The 21,905-nt window shown below is 51.7% G+C and overlaps 1 protein-coding gene across 1 annotated transcript in view; it reads left to right on the top strand.

Annotated features, from left to right (window-relative positions):
* The window catches only part of CACNG2 (calcium voltage-gated channel auxiliary subunit gamma 2), a 109,925-nt gene extending 89,387 nt beyond the window's left edge, over positions 1–20,538 (top strand). The window contains exons 2-4 of the mRNA XM_019713436.2: positions 4,898–4,981; positions 15,343–15,483; positions 16,535–20,538. Of these exons, the coding sequence (XP_019568995.1) occupies positions 4,898–4,981; positions 15,343–15,483; positions 16,535–17,070 (761 nt within the window). The 3' untranslated portion in view covers positions 17,071–20,538. The remainder of the gene's footprint in view (positions 1–4,897; positions 4,982–15,342; positions 15,484–16,534) is intronic.
* The last annotated feature ends 1,367 nt before the right edge of the window (positions 20,539–21,905 follow it).

Raw genomic sequence — 21,905 nt, 5'->3', positions numbered from 1 at the left:
TTAATTCCCTGCCTGTTTGAAAGTCACCAGTCTTCTCTCCCTGAGTCCTCAGGCCGCCCTTCCCTCGGAGCACCCACCACCACCACCAGTTAGCCTTCTCCTGTAGGCCGGTCCTCCTGGAGATTTCACTATCACACGGACAGTCCTCCGGCATCTGGCCTCGCCCCTGCCTCAGCCAGGAGATACGAGTCCTGTCCGGCTGGCTGTTACATACTGAAATCCTGCTGAACCCATCAGCCCCCTGACGTGGGAAGAAGAGGGCTGGGCAGGGGTGGCTCCTGGGTCATGACAGGCAGAGAAAGGGGTGCTGGGACTGAGACTCTGACTCCTCCCCAAGGGTGGTAGAGGGGTGAGCTCTGGGCCTCAGGCCCTCCGGCTCCCTGAGGCCCGGCCCAGACAGTCTGGCTCCGCGGGAGAAGCGCAAGGGCCCAAGCACAGAACCTTCCCGAGTAGCCGAGCCAGGCTGTGCTCACAGCCCTGCCCGTGAGAGCACCATCTTTGAGGTTTCCACCCCACCCCTCATCGCCACCACCCCACTCCACCACCCTGAGCACCATCAATCCCCCCCTCCTGGGTGCCTGAGGAGGGAGGGCTACTTTCGTGGAGAAGTCCTCCAGCAGACCGGTGTCAGAAAGCTTAGGAGAAAATTCTGGACTCACGGAGACGGAATGACTCTTCCTCTAGCAGAGAAGGGCTGGAAGCATCTGGTGTGGTTCTCTGTGTCAAGTCGTGATCCAGAAGGGCCGTCATTTAGCTTGTAAGAGCCTCATCGTCGAAAGCGCACACCAAGAACTTCTAAAAACCAACCAATAATTTGGGCCTATTAGAATAATATGATGCATCATTTTCACTGCAACTTTTAACTTAGTAAGGAGTTTCATAATATATACTTGATATATATAGAAAATAAAAGTGAACGTTTAGCTTTGTCTTATTTACAGAGGGTGCCCAAAAAATGTATACACATTTTTAAAAAGGAAAAAACTGTTTTAAAATTGTAATACTCAATATATACCGATAACAAAAGATGAATACGAGTCATGTGCATACATGCTTTGGGCAGCCCCGGTATTAATTGGCGTGAGCTTTCCAGTTGCCAAATACTTTGAATGCCATCCCTACCTCCTTGCAGCCTGAGCCCCCCAGCGCATGGGCTTACCCTTGACCCTGACATTACCAAATAACCACACTCCACAACCTCAGTCTTTTGCATCCACTCTGACTCCCATGCCCCACCCTTCCAGCTCATTCCTGTGAGCCCCTGACTTCAACAATTCTCTGAATCCCACTCTGGGCTTCCAATGCATTCATGTACCACCTTTCCACCGCCCACTTCACCCAGCTGAGAGTCGGGTCCATCTGCATTATCACTCCCTTCCCACCCTCCCTCCTGGCGCTCATCTCACAGACCCCAACCTCGGTCAAGGCCACCTTCCAGCTAGGTAAACTGCAGCGACACCCTACGTGGCTGGGCGGCCAGAGAAAACGACCAGATTTCAAGAGGGTCCTTGAAGCCGCCGACACACATACTCCACGTCTTGAGCTTGGTCCATCCTCTCTCCCACTCTCGTGGAGAAAAATCTGACTCCCTTACTCCTTCCTCAAATCTCCAACCCGGCCTCCCCTTCCTCATTCTCAGTTGATGATCCTGCCTCCCATTTCATCAAGAAAACAGAAGCAACCAGAAGAGAAGTGTCACAAGCTCCCGCCATGTCTACGCAGCCCTGCACCTGCACCCATCGGTGTCTCCTTCCCTCCTGGTGCAGTGGATGCCCCATCCACCCCACCGAAGGCCACCCTCGGATTTGTGTCCTGGACCTCCTCCCCTCTCACGGTGCACCTACCTTGCTCCCTCCTCTCTCTAGGTCATCAATTCTTCCCTGTCTACTGGAACATTCCCACCAGCAAAGCTCATGACTTACCATCTCCCCCCACACAGAACAGCCGGCACAGTAGTAGACACCCACTAGCACAGTGCAGGGAGGCAGAGGGAGGCAGAGGGAAGAGACAACAAAGGATGTGGCGGGGGCTCAGGCAGCCAGGCCAGCATGTGCAAAGATCCTGTGGTAGGGAGGAGCATGCAGGAAGGAGGCTGAGATGGCAAGTGCACAGAGAGGCTGCGTGGGAGGTGAGACCAGGCAGAGGTCAGGGTCAGGCCCTGTTAAAGGTGCTGAGCTTTGCCCTCCAAGCACTGGGAAGCTGCTGAGTGTTTTAAGCTGGAGGTGGCTTGATCAGATTTGCATTTTCCAAGGATCACTATGATAAGTCTATAGACAGGGATAAGAAAGGGTATAAGACGACCCGTGGGAGCTCCTGCAGTCCTCCAGGGAAGCAAGGACGGGGCCCTGGAGGAGGGAGATGCTATCAATGGAGAGAAATCGATGCGTTGGAGAGATACTGAGGCGCTAATACAGCAGGACGTCATGACGGACGGAAGCTGCACTGAGGAGATGCCTGGGCTCAGACCTGCCCCGGGGACTGGTGCAGAGGCACTCACTGAGCTAGTTGGTGTGTCCAGAAGACCAGGCTTGAGGGCAAGATCATGAGTTCAGGTTTGGACCTGCTGGACATACGGTGCCTTGAAAACATCCGCCAGGCATGTTGAATACCCAAGTCTGGACCTCACAGGAGAGTCTGGGCAGCTGACTATTTCACACAGCCTCTCCATGCGACGCGCTGTGCTAGGATCCAACAGTCAGTCCAAGGATGGCTGAGACGAAGGCTTGTGCAGAGGCGCGGCCAGGCTGCAAGGGTGCGAGGCCCCTAGAAGGGCAGTGTGGTGACGCCACCTGCGAGCCCAGCTTGGGGGTGAGCACTGGCCCCGATCTGTGAGGAGCCGTGGGGCACATGGGGACCACTCCCCACACCTCACTTCCTGCAGGATTCCTTATAAAGACGCCTGGCACCGAGTTGGCGCTGATGGAATATTTGTCCGATTGAACTGAGAGAAAATGAAAGTGCTTTGCAAAGTGTTTGTCAAACATACTGATTTGTAACTTGAACAATAGTGAGGGTATTACATCCTCTTAGCAGCCGGTATGAAGGCCCCTCTCAGGAGAGAGGGGTGTGTGGTTGGAAAGGGGATAAGCTACTAGGGGAAGGTTTGAGGGCAGAGGGGAGATGTACTCGGGATGACAGAGAAGCGGGGAGACAACCAGGTAGGGGGTGGTGAGCAAGAAGAGGGATTGCCCGGAACACTCAGAGAAGAGACCTGCCCCATGGGAACATTTTGGTGAAACGCTGGGCTCTTGCGACCCCACAGAGCTTCCGTGGGGTTACCAGAAGTCCCAGTATGCTCTGGGGAGTCATCTTGCAGAAATCAGGAAAGGAGGTGAATTTGGTACAGAGACAGTGAGTGGGGACGGGGGGTTGGTCAACCATCTTCTCTGTAACGTAGCATATAACAATCGCTAGAAACACCTCAAATACTTATCTTTATGTAAGTGCACTTGTATCTTACATGTGTATGTGTATGTAATATATCTACATGACAATTCCTTACAATTCCTGAATTTTATCTGGAGGACATACTAAAACCTACTTTATGGGACAGGGAGGCTCAGGATGCTATAGGAAAATAAATGGCTAACACGTATTGAGGACTGTATTAATTAGGTTACGTTAGCTACTGTCACAGAAAATTCCCACTGTCAGTGGTGGAATAGTGTCAAAGTCCATTTCTCTCACAGCAATGCCCCCGAGCATGCCCACCCATATGCCAGGTACTGTTCTGAGCACTTTCTATGTGTCAACTCATTGAACCCCCGTGACATTCGGCAAAGGCAGAATCCCCGTGATGGACACTGTCAGATGAGGAAACTGAGGCATCTCAGTGAGGCTGAGCTGGACGCAAGAGGTCCGGCTCTCAAACCTGCTTCTCACCCCCTGCACTGTATCTCCCAGCACAGCTCCAATTATTCATTCACTCAGGGACAGTGAGCCAACGTTTGTCGTACCTGTGCTGGCGCTGGGGACACGATGGTGACACAGACAAAAGTCCCTGCTGTCCTGCAGCGGACATGATTGTAAATTTTCTTCTGCACATCTGTCTTGATGAAGATTGCATTGCACGGTTCACTCATTCGCTGGCCGTTGGTGAGGGCCGGCTGTGGCTCTGGGTTGGGGTATTCACTGAGCCATCGCTCAGCTTCTCACCAGGCAAGTATTTAGAGTCAAAAGCCCTGAGTCCATCATTTCTTAAGTGCAAGTGCTTCATCAGTCATTTACCTCCCTTGAGCCTCAGTATCTTCATCTGAAAAATGGGGATGATAATATCCCCTTACAAACCTGTGGAAAAGGCAACATGGGTCCTAGTTCAAAAGCCTGGCAGAGGGCCCAGCCCCCAGTGGGGGCTCACCCCCCAGAGCTGTTGGGGGCTGGGTGTAGTGAATTCCATGCCACTGCAGATGGGAAGGTGCTTTGCAAGCTCAACTCAAGTGCTGTAGGAATGTTTGTCAGCATCAGTCTGCCGTCTGCCTTCTTTGGAAAGTCATCTGCTTTCTCTCATGTAAAATGGGAGGTGACTCCAGCCAAGCTGGGGCACAGAGGCAGATGCACCCACACAGTTCATCGGCCTCCTCAGCCCCCAAATCAATCCTCCACTACCCGCCAAGCTTCAGCTAATCCTCAGAAGCCTTGGTGCTGAGACAGAAGGCTGGTTTTGAAGTCTTAGGCCTTAGATCCTCTCCGCAATACCACTCAATACCACGCAGGGGGTTAGGGGTGGACTATTGATTCACCAAGGGGATGTCCAAACAGACAAAGCGATGTCTTCCTTCAGGGGCAAGGGAGAGGGCTGTGCCAGCTTCAGAAGAGTGAGAAGTCAGGAAGACACCAGTGAGCACTGAGCCCCTGGGAACAATGATGTCTCATACGGCCTTTCTCCCCTGTTTTCCAGGAAACTTCAAAGGTCTCTGCAAGCAAATCGATCACTTCCCAGAGGATGCAGATTACGAAGCTGACACAGCAGAATATTTCCTCCGTGAGTGCATGCAATTTTTTATCTCCTTCCTGGTATTGGGTCCTGCCCTCCAACTTTCAGAGCACCAAGAACCAGGGCTATCTAGAGATCCCTGTCTCAGCAGAGGGCAGGAAAAAGCTGAGTCTCCCTCCATGACTCCTGTCCAGAGGCCAAACCTTCATACATGCTCTTCTCTCTGCCTGCAATACCTTTCCCTCCTTTCTTTGTCTGGCAAACTCCTACTCATCCTCCAGGTCTCAGCTGAAACATCATCTCCTCCAGGAAGTCCTCCATGCCCCCGGAACAGATTCCCAGAGCACAGCACCTTTATTATGCTGTGGGGTCCTTGTCCATTTAAGCAACCATCTCCATCACAGTCCCACCAACGCTGCCAGGCCAGGCACTCTTCCTAGCTTGTTCACCATTATAATCAGCCCAGTGACCTGCACATAATATGCACACAGTAAATATTTCCTGAATAACTGAATGAAGAAACTTGTCAGGCAGTGCCACATTAGAACATCTACTGAAACAATACATGAGATATTTTCCTTCTCCCACAAGTCAAGTCAAAGTTAAATCCTGATATAAGAGCTGCAAACTTAAATCCACCTGAGACATATTATCAAGAGAAAGCATTTTGAGTCCCAAAGAAAATTTCTCAAGAATCGGCAAAAACTAACAAGATAAAATGTTCCCTGAGGAAGGGATTTCCAAGAGAGGGGCCGAGGGGCCTTGACACCCGGGACGGCAAAGCCGCCCCGTGCAGAAGTGGTCCTCGGGCTGGCTCTTCCTGAGGAGGTCTGCTCTCCTCCTGGGAGCACCCCCACTTCTGCCCTCCCCCTCCCCCACAGCAGAATGGTCAGCATTATCCTCAGATCACTTTTACTTAAAATGTAGGAGGTATTTATTATATGGATCACCCCCACCTCTTTCAATAATTACTCCTCACATCAAACCCCATCTCAGGTCAGCCTGGAATCTGGGTTTCATTGAAAAGCCCATGGAACATGAAGTCAGCCAGGCAGCTGGGAAGAGAAAGGAAGGGAACACGATGCAATTTATAGATTTCTTTTTAAAGGGGGAAAAAATATCTTACAGTGCTCATCATTTCCTTTTTTGAATTCCTGCAAGGCACTGCCCTTAATGGAATTCCTAAAGGGCTGTTTGGTTCCCCGATACCATGTCTGGGGCTCTCGAAGGAGCTTGGCAGTGGCGTAAAGGCAGATCGAGCACCTTCTGTATGCTAGACCCTCTGCTTAGAGCTGAGGAGGTCCAGGTGAATGAATGAGACGCAGGGAGACCACATGGCACTCAGCCCAGTGGGGAGGACCCTCAGAGAAACAGCTGGACGTGGGACACAGCACGGCAGAGATGCGGCCTGCATGGAGAGCGGGTGGGGGAGCAAAGCTGAGCCCCACACCCAGAGCCACGCCGTTGGAGCACAGTGAGGGTGTCATCATTTCTCAGCTAGACGCCAGCGCCGGACAAGAACTATCTCATTCTTTACTGTGCTTAGAAGAGCTCCTGGGATATAGTAGATGCTCAATCAATGCTGTTTGTTAAACAAAGGAAGAATACAGGACCCTTCAGTGGCTATTCCTACCTACTCTAGGCCTCCACTTCCTTTTTCTTAGAGAGAGAAGAGCTTAGAGTGTTAGGTTCATTTTGGTGTCCCTGACAAAAGACTTGAACATATATTACGGTAGCAGTGCAGGATCCGAGGGGCTGATTTGAGTTGACTTAATCCAACAATTTTTTTGAGCATCTATAATAGGCGTCAGCAAACTTCTGTAAAGAGACGGACAGTAAAAGTTTTAGGCCTCGAGGCCATACAGTCTCTGTCCCAACGACCCAGCTCTGACCTTGTAGCGCAAAAGCAGCGTAGACAGTATGGAAGCAAATGAGTGTTGCTGTGCTCCAAAGAAACTTATTTACAAAAACAGGCAGCAGGCCACATTTGGCATAGTTTGCTGACCCGATATGCTAATCTTGGGCTAGACAATAAAGGCAATTTTTTAAAGCTGGAAGGTGTGAGTTACTACCATTCTCTATTAAGCTTCAACCTGGTCAGCTAGAGAAGCGAGAAGACAAGGATCATTCTTCTGGAAGGACCCTCTGTCCCAGTTAGGCGAGCGGGGCTTCTGCCTAGTTAGGTGGGCGGGGCTTGCCTGCAGGTGGGCAGAACTAGGGCCCAGACGATTGGCCAGAGCTGCAGGGGAGTGGGTGGAGCCTGTGTCAGCTCCCAGTTCAGGTCTATTAAACTTAGGGCACGGTGCTGCTGCGGCAGGGGAGGCTGCGAGAGGCAGGGCAGCAGCCCTTGTGTCTGAGGCTGGCTGTCTGGAGAGAGACCTTTGAACGGGAGGTGTATGCCATGACACAGGCACGGATAGAAGGAAGTGTGAGGTACAAGGGAGCCTGGCCCCTAACCCAGACTGGAGGAGGTCATTCCAGAAGGTGGCCCCCCCACCTTCTCTAGAAGGTGGCACCAAAGCTGAGACTTGGACTCTAGACGCATTCATTCATTCATGCGTTCACTCACTCCTGAGACACTCACTAAGCACTCACTATGTGCAGCGTACTGTTGTCGGTATGGGGGATCCAAAGAAGGTTGGGGCCCGTGTGAAGGTTACATTCCAGTGGAGGAAACAAGCAACAAGCAAGCGCACAAACATTCCCTGGATAGTTTCAGACTGCTGCGAAGGGGTGAAGAGTGGAGAGGGTGGGGGCGGGCAGAGGGCAGGGAGGGGTGTTCCCTACACAGGTGGTCAGGACCGCTTCTCTAAAGGAAGAAAGGGAATTAGGGGAAGCAGGGACCTGAGGGGGAACAGCGAGAGCAAAGGCCTTATGAAGGCAGGAACAGGCTGTATGTTTGCGGATCAGATCCCAGTGCATGAATGGAGGGCGTCCTCCAGCATGAGGCTGGAGAGACAGCAGAGGAGCCTGTCCTGTTGGGAAGAAAGCAGAACTCATTCCAAGTGTGATGGGAACCATGAGCAGGGACGCTGCTTTGGAAGGTCAATTCTGGCTGCTGTAGGGGAGGCGGGGGATCCTAAAAGGATAATAACTGAAGGCAGGGAGGTGGGTGGGGCTGCTGCAGTCGTCCCAGGGAGAGGCGATGGTGGCAGGATCAGGTGTACCTATGCGAGTGAGGGTGACATGCTGCTGTCTTGGAGGCAGAGCTGACAGAACCGGAGTGGCCAGGTGACTGGGCAGGAAGGCAGTGGGACGGTTAGGAGGGGCAGGGTCTCAGGGATGGGGGGGTCCAGGAAGGTAGAAAGGGGTTCAGCAAGGAGACACCAGAACCCTGTGTGCCCGGCCCAAGCATCTCTGGCTCTGACTGTTCACACTCAGTCTGCCTCAGACTCGGGAGGGGGGACGGCTGGTGGGGGTGAGGGGGCTCCAGAAAGACCACGGTCAGGGAGAACAGTCCACCAGACTCTGCTCGCCATAAGGGTAGGATCTATTCTGAACCAACTCTGACTCCCCAGTGCCCAGCACAGAGCCTGGCACAGGGCCACACACTTCTGGAATGGACAGAGGCCTGAACGTGTGTAAGGGTTCACACAGGCCTTGCCAGGCAGGGCCACGGCTGCCAAGGAACCCTCGGAGTGTCTTTTCCTTGGGTCTTTGGGGCCCTTAGTACTCAGGAGGCAGGAAGAGATCTGAGCTACCCAGGGAGTGTGGGTCCTTTCTGGTATCCAGCAGACCTGAGTTCAAGTGACAGCTCAGTGCCCAATCTGCCTCGTGCCTTCGCCTCTTAGAACTGAGTCTCCCCCTCTGTAAGAATGAAAATCGCTTACCAAATAGTAGCATTGTGAGAACAAAGGTGATATAGTTAGTTAGCCAAGGGTCTGAAATACCCACTTTTCCTTGCTCCTGCCCCAGGCCTCCTGTCTTCCTCCACTTTTGTGCAGGGCGCCAGAAAAATGTATATAAGTGGACACTTTGGTCAGCGTTGCTCAAGCAGTAGTTTGCCATAATCAGAAGTATCTGGACGCTGATGGTAACCACTCTGAGCACCTCTTGTAACTGCAGAAGTCAAATGTGACTTGTATTCATCTTTTGTTTTCGGTATATATTGAGTATTACAATTTTAATACAGTTTTTTCTTTTCTTAAAATGCATATACATTTTTTGGCTATATATATATGGCTACATATATATGGAGATTATATATATATCTTCCCACCCACCCCCACCCCGGGTAATTCACATGCACCTATTTATTCCTTCCACACGTATTTATAGGGCCTGTACTATGTGCCAAGCACTGTTCTAGGGGCTGAAGATTGAAGCGTGAACAAAACAGACCAAATCTCTGCTCTAATGAAAGGACTAATGGTTTAGAGTCCCGGAAGATGAGGAGGCCCCAGGAAAGGAGGCTGCGGAGGGAGGGCAGAGCGGTGGCCTGGCTAACTCCTGCCATCCTTGATACAGCAGCTAGACTGAGGATCTAGAACAGAGAGGAGGAGAGAGAAATGCCTGATGGGCTTGGATGCACAGAAGTGCAGAGCTCATCTCCTGGGGTGACAAAGAAGGTAGGGCTCACTTGCTCTCAAGCCAGTAGGCCAAGCTTCCAGCCCGGCCAGCACCTCTTAGAGGGCCTGGCAGAAGGCAGGCGCCCAGTTAACATCTGATGGGATGGATGGATGGATGGATGGATGGATGGATGGATGGATGGATACATGCTCTTACTCCCCAATCCCTAGGAATATTTAAGGACTTCCACAGCTTCTCCTGAACGAGTCCAGGAGCTCCCTAGTGACAGGGGTGAGCAGCTCTAATAGGCCCTGGTCGTCACCCTGGATCTCCCCACATCTGGGCCCACGAAGCTGTGGCTAGTGTGGCCCTCACTCTCACATGCTTACCCAGGAACCACTGACGACCGGAACTGTATTTCCCACCCTGCTCTGTGGGGCCATCGGATGTATCTGCTGCAGTGCCTCCCTGTCCTCACTGCTCCTTACTAAGCTTGAGGAGCGTGGTAAAGAACAAAGGCGGTGGTGACCCTGGGGTGACTTCGTGGGACTGTCATTGTATCTGCGTGTCTGTCTTTGTGTACGAGGGCGAGTCCGTGCTGTGTTCTATGTCTTTCAGTGACTGCGTATCCATATATCCAAGTGTCTGTCTGAGTGTAGCCTCACCTGTGTGTGTGCACATGTCTGCTTGTGTGCATGTGGGTCTCTGTGTGTGCGGGGGTGTGTGTGTGTGATGTCCAGGAGATGGGAGCTGGTATTTCCCAGGTAGCCCAATGTACTTTAGAGCAGGGGAAGGAAATCAGACGAAATTCGTTCCCTTCCACAGTCATGTATCAAGCACTTACAGTGTGCTAGACCCCAAAATCCACAGTACTGCAGCCATCAGTAGCCCCGGGCTGCAGGGGGAGGTGGGGCTTCCCCACTCACGCCACAGTCACAGCGTGAGGCTGGGGGTGCCGGGCCCAGGGTCAGCTGCTGCCCTGCCCTGACACACTCCATCCTGGGGGAGGGGAGGGCTGGTGCCCAGCGGTCACACGTGCACTTGCACACACACAGGTGCATGTGTGTTCACACACACACACACACACGCACACACCAGAGCAGCAGTAACATGGCCTTAGCACGTCAATCACTCTTTTCCAGAGCCAGATGTAAACAAAAGGGGAGGGAGGAAGGGCTCTTGGTAGGGCCTGTCCCCTACCCCCCGACCCCCACCATGAGACACTTGAACTAGGAGTTGACACCTTGCCAGAGAGTCACTGGCCACCCAAACAGGAGGAACGTTCCCAGGGCAGCTACAAACCAGGAATGGACACCTAGAAGGGAGGGGAGGTGGAAAGTAGCCAAGGCAGGGAGGACCAGCATGAGGGTTATTCGGGGGTCAATTTACTGAACTTGGGCACCATAGGAGGCAGGAGAACATAACAGCAGGCTTTCGCGCACACTGCCTGGATTCAAATCCAGTTCTGCCACTCCCTAGGCCTTGGATTCCTCGCACTGGGGACAATGGTCATTGGTACCTTCCCAGGGTTGTAATGAGGCTGAAGTGAGTCAGTATTAGGCTGCGTGTAGCAAGCACTTGGCTGGCATTAGCCATTATTGCTGCGTATGTCACACAGCGACAAATGCAAAGGAGAGAGACTTAGCAGGGAAGGCAGAGAGGGCTTCGGTTTTCAGTAGGGTGGGCAGGAAGGTCCTTCCCGGGAAGGAGACCTGGGAAGTTTCACAAAACAGTGCCTGCCCTTCGCGCACACTGCACATGCCGACAGTTTCCATTCCGTCCTGGCTCGTTTGTTTAACGGCCGGTTGCAGCCGCTGTGCTGACTTCACGACCTAGTCATGAGTCACAACCTGCACTTAACAAACACCAGCCGAGGTCAGCACAGGCCCAGGAGACACAGCAACAACGTACGCTGCTATGGAGAGAACTAACATTTCCCAGGCTTATCGGGTACCCGGCACTGTTCTGATTGCTTCAGATGTGCTCACTAGTGACTCCCCATCACAGCCCTGTGAGCTGGGGTCTGAGCATCTCCCTGCGGCAGAGGAGGCAACTGAGGCAGGGAGGGCGGGCAACATGGCGGGTGGGACACGCTCAGGCCATCTCTCTCCTGAGCTCCTGCAGCTGATCACCAACCCGAGACAACAGGAACTGGGAAAGCATCTGGCACCGGCACAAATGGCATTCCCAAAGGAAGCTCACTGGGCTTCCAAGTTCCTTTCATGTGTCATTATATGTAGCCGACATGCGCTGGACACCTGACCATGTCTGTGTCAGGTCTGACGCCTTATACATTATCTTCATCCATCTTCACAACAACCCTAAAAGGTAGGTACTGTTGGTGTCCCCATTACACAGATGAGAAAGGTGGGGTGGGAGGGCCAGGATGGGACCCCAGACGGTCCGCTTCTGGAGCCTATGCTCCCAGCCACCACTCCGGACTTCTCTCCCTGCCCCTCATCCATCCTCTTTCCTCCCCTCTTCTTCTCTCTGAGGTCTTTCTCTCTTTCTCCAATAACTCACTCTCTCTCTCCCTCCCTCCTTTGCCCCCTCCGCTACTCTCCTTCTCTCTTCTTTTTCTCTTTCCTTCTCTCTCTCTCTCTCTTCCTTCTCTCTCCTCTCTCCCCACACACTCTTGCACACTCTCTCCCACACACGTGAGCTTCCACATGCATTTGTTGCAGCCCATCCCCTTTCACGGTCGGTCGCCGGCTGCCCTATCCCGCACAGCGTGGAAGGAGGCGAGAGGAAACAACGCCCAAGAGCTTAGAAGCCCCTCCCACCCCAGCGCATCCGTGATTCTATCCTGTTAGAATGGATCAAATCCCAAATGGGATAACAGGCATAAAGAGCTTAACACCAGGCCCAGCAAATCGCCCTCCTGTACCTGATTATGACGAATATTTGGATTAAAGGCCACCACTGGCATAGGAAATATGGATGACAGCGGCCTGGCCTGGCTGTGTGGGCCCTGGGAGGTCTTGGGGGACACAGGACCATCAGAGATGGTGGGACCTTAGAGATCATCTAATCCAGCCCCGGCAGAGAGCAGACCTGGGCTCAGAGATGAGAAAGCACACGCTCGGGTGCCATGGAGAGCGAGGCAGAGTGTGGGTACTGGGCCTGGGTCTGTCAACCTCCCACCGTCCCCACCCCCACGAGCACACCCCCGAAAGCAGAAGAGTGCACTGCTTAGGCACACAGAGCCTAGAGTCAGACTACATGGGTTCACAAACCCAGCTCCTCCATCTCCTCGCTGGGTGACCTTAGACAAACGGCTTCACTTCTCTGTGCCTCAGCTTTAACCTGTGTATGACGGGAGTCATGAAAGTACCTACTTCATAGGGTTGTAATAGGAACTAACGAGTACGAATCTGCGCAGTGCTTAGAATAGTCCCAGCACACAGCAAGCTCTCAGTGAACGTCAGCCTGTCACACACCTTCACGGTGTCCCATGGGTACCTTTCTGTCGTCACACTATCCTGGTTAATAATTATACATTTATTTGCATTATTATCTCATGACATATACCTTCTTCATGAGAACGGAGGCCCTATAAGGTCATGGGCCAGGACTGTTTGTGCATTCCTTGTCTTTCAGGCCCAGCCTAGAACCTGGCACCGTGATTGGCACTCTGTATTTATTCACAGGACTCCCAGTTGTCAAGAACAATGCATCTCCATGCTCCAGACCATGCAGGCTTTTCCCAGTGCAGTGTATTATGCTCTCAGCCAGGGGTGGCCAAAATGTAACTAGCGGGCCAAATCCGGCCCACCAACTGTTTCTATAGATAAAGTTTTATTAGAACACAATCATATCCATATCTTTACACATTGTCTATGGCTGTTTTCATGCTGCCATGGCAAAGTTGAGTAGTTGCAACAGAGACCATATGGCCAGCAAAGCCAGAAATACTTATTATCTGTCCCTTTACAGAAAAAGTTTGCCAACACCTGCTTTAGGTATTTGTAATCTCCTTACAGCCAAGGCCTGTGGTTTCATGGGGTTGGTATGAGGTTTAAAATGGTTAGAACAGAGCCGAGCACATAGGAAGAGCTCTGTGAGTATTAGTAGGTATTATGCAGTTGCATATGCTTACTCATAGGTCAGTAAGTATCTGCCCATTGAATAAACCAGATATTTTCTGCTTCTTGTGATAGATTTTAGTAGTAAGACCACACCAGCCTCAGTGGGAAGTCAGGACAATTCATGGGGAAGTTGTGTCTGGACGGAAGGGGGAGGGACATCAGAAATTTTAAAAAATTGTTATCTTTTACTGTGTTCCTTCCAGCATCAGAAACAATACAGATTTTACACTATTTAATCCTTACAATAGCGCTTCTCAAACTTTCGTGCACATACAAATCTTATTATGAGGATCTCGTTAAAATGCGCATTCCAATTCAGTAGGTAGGTCCAGGGTGGGGCCTGAGAATCTGCATTTCTGTCAAGCTCCCCCCATGGTACCCGTGATGCCTGTGCTCAGACTGCCCTTTCAGCAGCAGGGCCTTACGACATTCCTGTAAGCTGGATATGACTACTGCTCTTCTCACTTTATAGGGTGGGGAAACTGAGGCTCAGAGAAGTAAAGACTCTTGCCCAAGGTCACACAGATAGTAAGTGAAAAAGCCAGGATTTGAACTAACTCCAAAATCCCCATTTTGACTCACAAGCTGGGTGGCATTGGGCAAGTTACTTCACCTCTCTGAACTTGTTTTCTCATCTGTAAATTGGAGCTAAAAAACACACCCTGAATGGGCTATTCTGAGGATTAAATTATATAATGTTTATGTTAAGTACCCACTCAAGATCAGAGTGGCTACTTAACAAACATGATCTCTCTCCCGGATCTTTAATAAACTCACCATCCCCGTGTGCTTATGAAGATGAGAATTCAGGTAGCTCTGAGTGTGCATGCCTGTATGCGTGTGCAGGGGTGTGTGGGCTGGGGCGTCAGGCTGAGGACATAGCGCCTTACCTTAGAAATGACTGGCAGGGAGAGAACATCCACGCAGGTCTGGGGAGAAGGCAGGCCTCTGCCTGCCTGCAGAGGAGAAGGTGATAAGAATGTCAAGTAACCCAGGTGTCTCCGACCAAGGCCTTCATCCTTTCACCCCAGCTTGCATTTGCCCCACGTATGTTCACCTGGATACTGTCATTTATCAAATATTTGCCATATGCACTCAGAGACATATCTAAGTGCACGAGCAGAATCAATTTACTTAATCCTTATAACAGTCTTCGAAGGCAAGCACTATTACCATCCCCGTTTTACAGATGAGGAAATTGAGGCACAGGGAGATGAGATAATTTACCCAGACTTACATAGCTAATAAATGCTAAAGCCAGATTCAAATCCAGTGGGTCTCTAACCACTATAACACACTGCCTCTCAATGTGCCCCAAGTACCCCAAAGAGCAGAGGAAGAAGCTGAAAACTTTGCCTAAGGAAGTCACTGAAGGTTTCACAGACAAGGGGACTTTGAGTTGGGTTTTGAGGGATGAACAGAAGTTTGCAGAGTAAAATAGAGCAGGAAAAACATTGTAGTGAAAAAGCTCAGAATGTCATAGGCACAAGCGTGCAATAACATGACGTGGGAAGTTGGCTGTGGCTTGACAAGAGGGAACACAGGAGTTGAGGCTGGAGGTGGACGGAGGGCCTTGTGGGCCTCCCGAGGCCCTGGATTTAGTCCTTTAGGCTGAGATGAGCCCTTGAAGGGCTGTGAGCTGGGCAGTGGCTTGCTGTCTCTCCCTCCTCCCTAGTATTGCTAAGCAACCTCGACACTGGTCCTATGTCCATAAAACCCCCACTCCTGGGTGCTACCCTTTTCCCTCCCTCCTGCATCCTGCCATCTCACAGGCCTGTTCTCTCTCTCTCCCTGACCCTCCATGTTCTGCAGGGGCCGTGAGGGCCTCGAGCATCTTCCCGATCCTGAGTGTGATTCTGCTTTTCATGGGTGGACTCTGCATCGCAGCCAGCGAGTTCTACAAGACTCGACACAACATCATCCTGAGTGCCGGCATCTTCTTCGTGTCCGCAGGTAATGGCCACAGCGCTGTGCCAGCCAGAGCCCAGGCCTGCCAGTGGGGACAAGTCCGAGGTTCGGGTGCCCCGGGGCTGGGAGGACCTGGCAGAGAGAGGAGGGGAGGGAGGAAAAGAATCTCCGGGCCTTGGGACAGGACGTACTTCAGGGAAGGCTGCAGGGAGGCCTGGGGCTCCCAGCTGAGCCCCCCAGAGTCCTCCAGAAACATCCCAGACCCCGTTCCTTAGCTCCATGGTCTATCCTCCTCCCACCTCGTAGGAAAAGGGCCCAAATCCCAGGTCCTGCTCAGGGTACTGGGCCTATCCTCACTGCTCTCCGGTGGGAGCAGGCAGGTACCCAAAACCACATTTCTCAGCCCAGTTATATGACAAGTCCCACTTGCTTCCAATGCTGGGAAAAGAACATGGGCTGTAGCGTGGGCCATTTAATAAGAATGACTGATGTGTAAGTAGCACTTAGCACGTCCCAGACTCTAACAGTTTCCACATGTATTAACTCACTTAAGCCTTTCCATGGCCCTACAGGAGCAAGTCCTATCATTATCCCATTGCACAGATCTGGAAACTCAGAAAGGCTTTGAATCTGGGCAACCTGGCTCCAGGAGCCAGTCCTAACCCCCTGCCACCCCAGCTTCAAATCCCTGTGCAGCCAGCCTTGAGCAGCGTGACCCATTTGGAGCTCAGTGATCCATTTCTTCCTCAATCGCAAACCCCTTGAAAAGCACTCAGCAGTGAAGGCAGGTGGTACATGCTCAATAAACAATATCTATTATTATTATTATTATTATTACTACTCAGTACGTTGTAGAATGCCTCTCTCTTCTCTCGCCTCTTCCATATCTGTGTCCACTAGCTCTTCCCTTTGTGGTTCTCTTCAAATGGATGATAAAATATTAAGGTGATGCTTGCCAACTTCCCTCTGCACCCACTGGACCAGGGACGTCCCATCCAGCTGTCCCTGCCCTTTAATCCCGCCCAGTGCCGGCACCCTGCTCGGGAATTAACGCCCGTCTCCCTGGTTCTGCCCCGTGCCCACCCTGTGCCCGCAGGTCTGAGTAACATCATTGGCATCATAGTGTATATATCTGCCAATGCCGGAGACCCCTCCAAGAGCGACTCCAAAAAGAATAGTTACTCGTACGGCTGGTCCTTCTACTTCGGGGCCCTGTCCTTCATCATTGCCGAGATGGTCGGGGTGCTGGCCGTGCACATGTTTATCGACCGGCACAAACAGCTGCGGGCCACGGCCCGCGCCACGGACTACCTCCAGGCCTCCGCCATCACCCGCATCCCCAGCTACCGCTACCGCTACCAGCGCCGCAGCCGCTCCAGCTCCCGCTCCACTGAGCCCTCACACTCCAGGGACGCCTCCCCCGTGGGCCTCAAGGGCTTCAACACCCTGCCGTCCACGGAGATCTCCATGTACACCCTCAGCAGGGACCCCCTGAAGGCCGCCACCACGCCCACCGCCACCTACAACTCCGACAGGGATAACAGCTTCCTCCAAGTTCACAACTGTATCCAGAAGGAGAACAAAGACTCTCTCCACTCCAACACAGCCAACCGCCGGACCACCCCCGTCTGAAGCTGTGGGGGCCTCGCCAGCGCCGCCTGCCAGCTCCCAGGCAGAGCCCGGAGTGGGGGTGCGGCCCGCGCGCGGGGTGGGCCGGGGGGTGGGGGGAGGGTGGGGAAAACCAAATCATCCACGGGGGAAAATCCTTCCAAAAGCAAAAAAAAAAAAAGAAAAAAAGAAAAAAAAAAAAGAAAAATATAAGTAAATTCAAAAAAAAAAAAAAAAAGAACAAAATATAAGAGGAACAAAGAAGCCAAACAACAGGAAATGTGAAAAAAATAAATAAACGAGGGAAGGAAAAACAAACTTTAAAAAAAGCAAGAGAGGATAAAAAATTAAAAATAGAAAATAAATCTAAAAGAAAATGCATGATTTCCCATGTACCATTATTTTAACATTTAATAAAAACCAATTTAAATGAAAAAATAAAAGGGAACCAAGATAACATTAAAGCAAAAAACTGAGAAGGAGCAGAAAGGAAGAGGGATGTTCTTTGCATTGATCAGGGGTTTATGTTACTTGCTTTTGTTTTGAACTCGGGAGAGTTACTTTTCTGTTCCCTGTCACCCCAAGCGGGCTCTGCCTCCCTGGCTGAGTGGGGGGTGGAGACTCAGGGCCCAGGGCCAGGTGAGCCTCGGTCACTGCCAGGTCCCTGGAGCCTCTGATGGGTGCCCCAGGAACGCTGGGCAAGCTCCTGGCTTGCGAGCCGGCTCCACCCAGTATCGATGGGGCTACTGTAGGCCTCCAGGTGACCCAAGAGTTCTTGGTCCCTCCTGTCCGAAAGGTGCCTGGAGGGGGTGCACTTGGGGCTCGTCGAGCCCCCAGGTTCCCAGTCCTTAATGGTCCTTAACCCACTGTGATGACTTCCTAGGCCTTGAGGGAAAGGAAGGAGAGGGGATGGCTGCCGGTGGCTTGCCGAGATGCCCAGAAACCCCGGAATCCTCAGGGTGAGCTTCTTGGGGACACCACCCCAAGCTCCTGTCCTTGGGGGCAGGAGATCCCACCCCCCGGGGGATATAAAGCAGCTCTCCCTCCTCACCCCTCACCTCAGGGCCACCCAATGACCCTGGGGCGATGGTGGACCCCCAGACTCTTAGGTCCCCAACCCCCTGGGAAGGGGGCTCACTGACCCTTTGGGGGTCCTTGGACTCGCTGAAGCCCCCTTGGGGCTCAACAGTCCAACAATGACATTGCAAAAAGGTTTCTTTTTACAAAAGAAAAAGGAAAAACAAGTGGTGATTTTTTTTTTAATAAAAAAACCACAGACTATAAATAAATGTAAATATATAATAAGCGGATTTACTTGCAAGAAAATCAGATAGTATTTTTCTTTTAATTCTTTTCCAGCTTTAAACTGTGAAAACAAAAAATGGGGTGGGGTGGGGAACTTAAAATTTAGCAGGGAACTTGTAAAGAGAAAACAGAACACAAATATACAAATCCATTTAAAAAAAAAATACTGTTGTGAGAGATTAGAGCTGGGCTTAAAGCAGGAGGGAGAGAAGAAAAGGCCCTAGGGAGCTGCAGGGAGTTTCTGTGACGGAAGATCTCTTCCTTACACCGGGAAGGTGCTGCTACCGTGGACGAGAGTCAGGGTGGAGAATCCAGTCTTCAGGAAGGAAATCGCACACCCCAGTCTCACACACACACACACACACACACACACACACACACACACACAGAGTCACTCACAGCGATACACGTGCCATCTAAGCCCTTCCACCCCCATACACAGCCAGAGGCAGGGTTCATAAAAGCCGGACTCATGCCCTCCAAAGCCATGGACAACAACAGCTCCATATCGGCCTTTCTGCTCACGCGTGCCCTCCCTCCACACACACGCACACCATGCTTGCATGCATGGAAAGAGCACCAGTCTAGAATCCAGCTTGGAGTTCTGGAATCCCTTACTGTGTGGCCTCTGCAGGCCTCAGTTTCTCCCTGTGTAAGCATGTGGACTGACCCCGATGAGCTCCAAAGGCCCATTCTTATTCTTGGCGTCTATGACTTAAGATCTGCCACCTGCCCAGACGAAGATGCCAGGGATGACCAAAATAGCTGCCATCCAGCCCCCAGACATTGAGAGCATTTCCAAATCATCACCAGTCAGCCATTCAGACACACACACACACCCCATATGCCTCCTCACTGTGCTCCCAACCCCCGCCCCTACATCCAATGTCAAAGCAAAAATTACACACGTGAGCAAACGTAGCCTGCCATTCAGACAGAGAGGGAAAAGGCACCAGAGGTCCCCAAAGCCACTCTTCATTTTGTGTCCCCTTTCTTTAATGCCATACCCAGGTACAGAGAGGGAAGGTGGCTTCCTTGAGAGAAGCTATCAGCCGCCAGGTTTCCCCGGCTGTTGTTGGGGGAGGTCAGAGAACAAGAGGCCCCTCCGAGGTTTGCTGAAGGCCGTTAAGGCCGAGGGGATGGAGAGCAGAGCTTTACAAAGTTTGGTCCCCGGATGAGGGCCAGCCTCAAAAGTTCAACTTACACCCCAGAATAACGTCTGGGACATCCACGTCGCTCCCCTTTCTCCTCAGAGGGACAAGGGCCAGTTCAGACTGAGAGACCCAACAGCTTTCCTTCCAAAGCTTGAATTTTAGCCCAGCCTGCCAGTCACCCCACTGAAGTGAGCCCCCCCGCCCCCTGCCCCCATCAGCACGTCTTGGTTTGCTGCTTTTTGATACTGGCCTGGCCTGAAGTTTCTTCATTGGAGCTCTGGGGAGTAGGGGAAGTGGCCAGCAATGCTTTGGGGGTTTGCACACTCCCAGCTGCCCTTCCCACCTTTTGTCTGGAAAAGGGAAGCTCTGTACTCAGCTCAGCAGCAGCTGGCACCCTAAAGTCAGCATGAGTCACAAGGTGGAACATCTGTGCGAGGGCCCAGAAATTCCCAGGAGGCCACGGGGCTGGAGGGGGTACCCAGTGCCAGGGGTAGTGGCAACCTTCCTCAGTCTGGGCAAAAAAGCACCATCTCTCCCTCCCCGACTCCAACCTCGCCTGTCACCCCACCAGATTCCAAACCTGAGAGAAGGGGGAGGCCCCAAGAAAACAGCAAACAAGCAGTCGCTGTCTGAGGAGAAGAACTGATGCCAATTCTCTGAGTTCTGGCAGAGTGTTTGGGATGGCAATCAGCGCTTTTTTCCAGGCCGTGGGGCCTGGGGCCGGGGCCTCTTGAAGAAGCCCATCTGGGTGTGGGCGAAACCAGCGTGGCTGAGAAAGGGCTGGGGGCCCGGAGGGAAGGAGCCAGGATAAGGGCGGCAAGGGCACTGCTTGCCAGGGTGGATGATTGCTCATGTCCAGCTCAAACCAGTTCAAGAAACCAAACTCCATTTTATTTTCTTGGTGGGTCCTTTTTTTTTTTTTTTCAGACTGTTAACAGAAAAAAATTTTAAAAAGCAGAAAACTAAAAAAAGAAAAAAAAAGAAAAAAATCCTGGTACATGAAATAAAGATTTTTTTTATAGCTTGGTCCTCACTTCAGTGGATTTCTTTAATTGCTTTCCCAACTCCGGGCATCCCATTTTAAACAACTGCAAAGCCACAGAGTCTCAGAGTTGGGGGAGGGGAGGCTTAGAAACCATACTTTAGAGCGGCCCCACTCCTCAGGTCGTGAGTCCTCTCATAAACATTCCTGATACTTGCACACCTCTAGGGACAGGGGGCTCACCCTCTCCATAGGCAGCCCCAGCCCATGCTGGGCAGCGCTCATTCTGAAAGTCTCCTCTACCGTGAATTTCAATCCACTCTTCCTTTGGAGCAGCGACACTGAATGGATCCCTTCCCTTTTCAGCACAACAGTCCTTTAGATATTTGAAGACCATGAGGATGATGTCCTTGAGGCTTCTGTCTTAGAATAAACCAGCCCTACTCAAAAACCCAATGATACTCCAGGGTTTCAAGTTAGCCCATGAAAGTGCACAGCCTGGAATGGACTCCCTGGTCAGGGGTGCTCCTTGGGAGGGGCCATGGACAGGGAAACAAATGAGGATGGTCCTGGAAAGGGTCCTGGGACTCTTGACTTGAAGAAATGGGACAGGCAAGATGGGATGTATTCTAGTCTGCCTGGGCTGCTATAACGAAATACCACAGCCTGGGGGGCTTACACAGCAGACATTTATCTCAGGGTTCTGGAACCTGGGAAGTCCAAGATCAAGGTGTCGGCTGACTCGGTTTCCGGTGACAAGTCTCTGCCTGGCTTACAGATAGCCACCTGCTGCCTGGGTCCTCACGATGCAGAGAGAGAAAGCGTCCTGGGCTTTCTTTCTCTTCTTACAAGGACACTGATCCCATCATGGGCGCCCCACCCTCACGGCCTCATTTAACTCAATTACGTCCCAAAGATCCCACCTCCAAATACCATCACATTGGGGTTAGGGCTTTAACATATATACTGGGGGGAGGGCACAAACATTCAGCCCCTAACAGGATGCTAACAGGAAGATCTGACCCTTGACAGTGAAGAAAGGCCCCATTTGAAGGCAACTAAAGCGCTAGACCCTCATTGTGCAGCGCTGGTCGGGTCAAACTACTAGGGGCAGCTACTTGAAGGGGGGCTGTCCGTGCCTCCCAAAATGCACTTAAAATGCATTTCATTTAGTCCATTTGAACTTTAAAAAACTGTCATCTGCCTAGGATGGGGGGAAGGAAGGTATTTCAAAATCAAATCAAGATTTCAAAAGCAAACAGCAAAGTACTCATCTGTTGGTAAACTGTAAAATGCTCCTCCTGTGCCCACCCTCCCATCACCACCCTCACTGAATTTATTCTCCTTGACTCCGAAGGTCAGTATAGACTCACAACCGATGCCATGACAAACAGGAAAAGGGAAAGCGGACCAATGCT

The sequence above is a fragment of the Rhinolophus sinicus genome, linkage group LG02 (genome assembly GCF_036562045.2).
Source record: "Rhinolophus sinicus isolate RSC01 linkage group LG02, ASM3656204v1, whole genome shotgun sequence".
NCBI lineage: Eukaryota > Metazoa > Chordata > Mammalia > Chiroptera > Rhinolophidae > Rhinolophus > Rhinolophus sinicus.
Note: the sequence above shows the minus strand (reverse complement) of the source record. Positions and strands in the feature narration are given on the sequence as shown.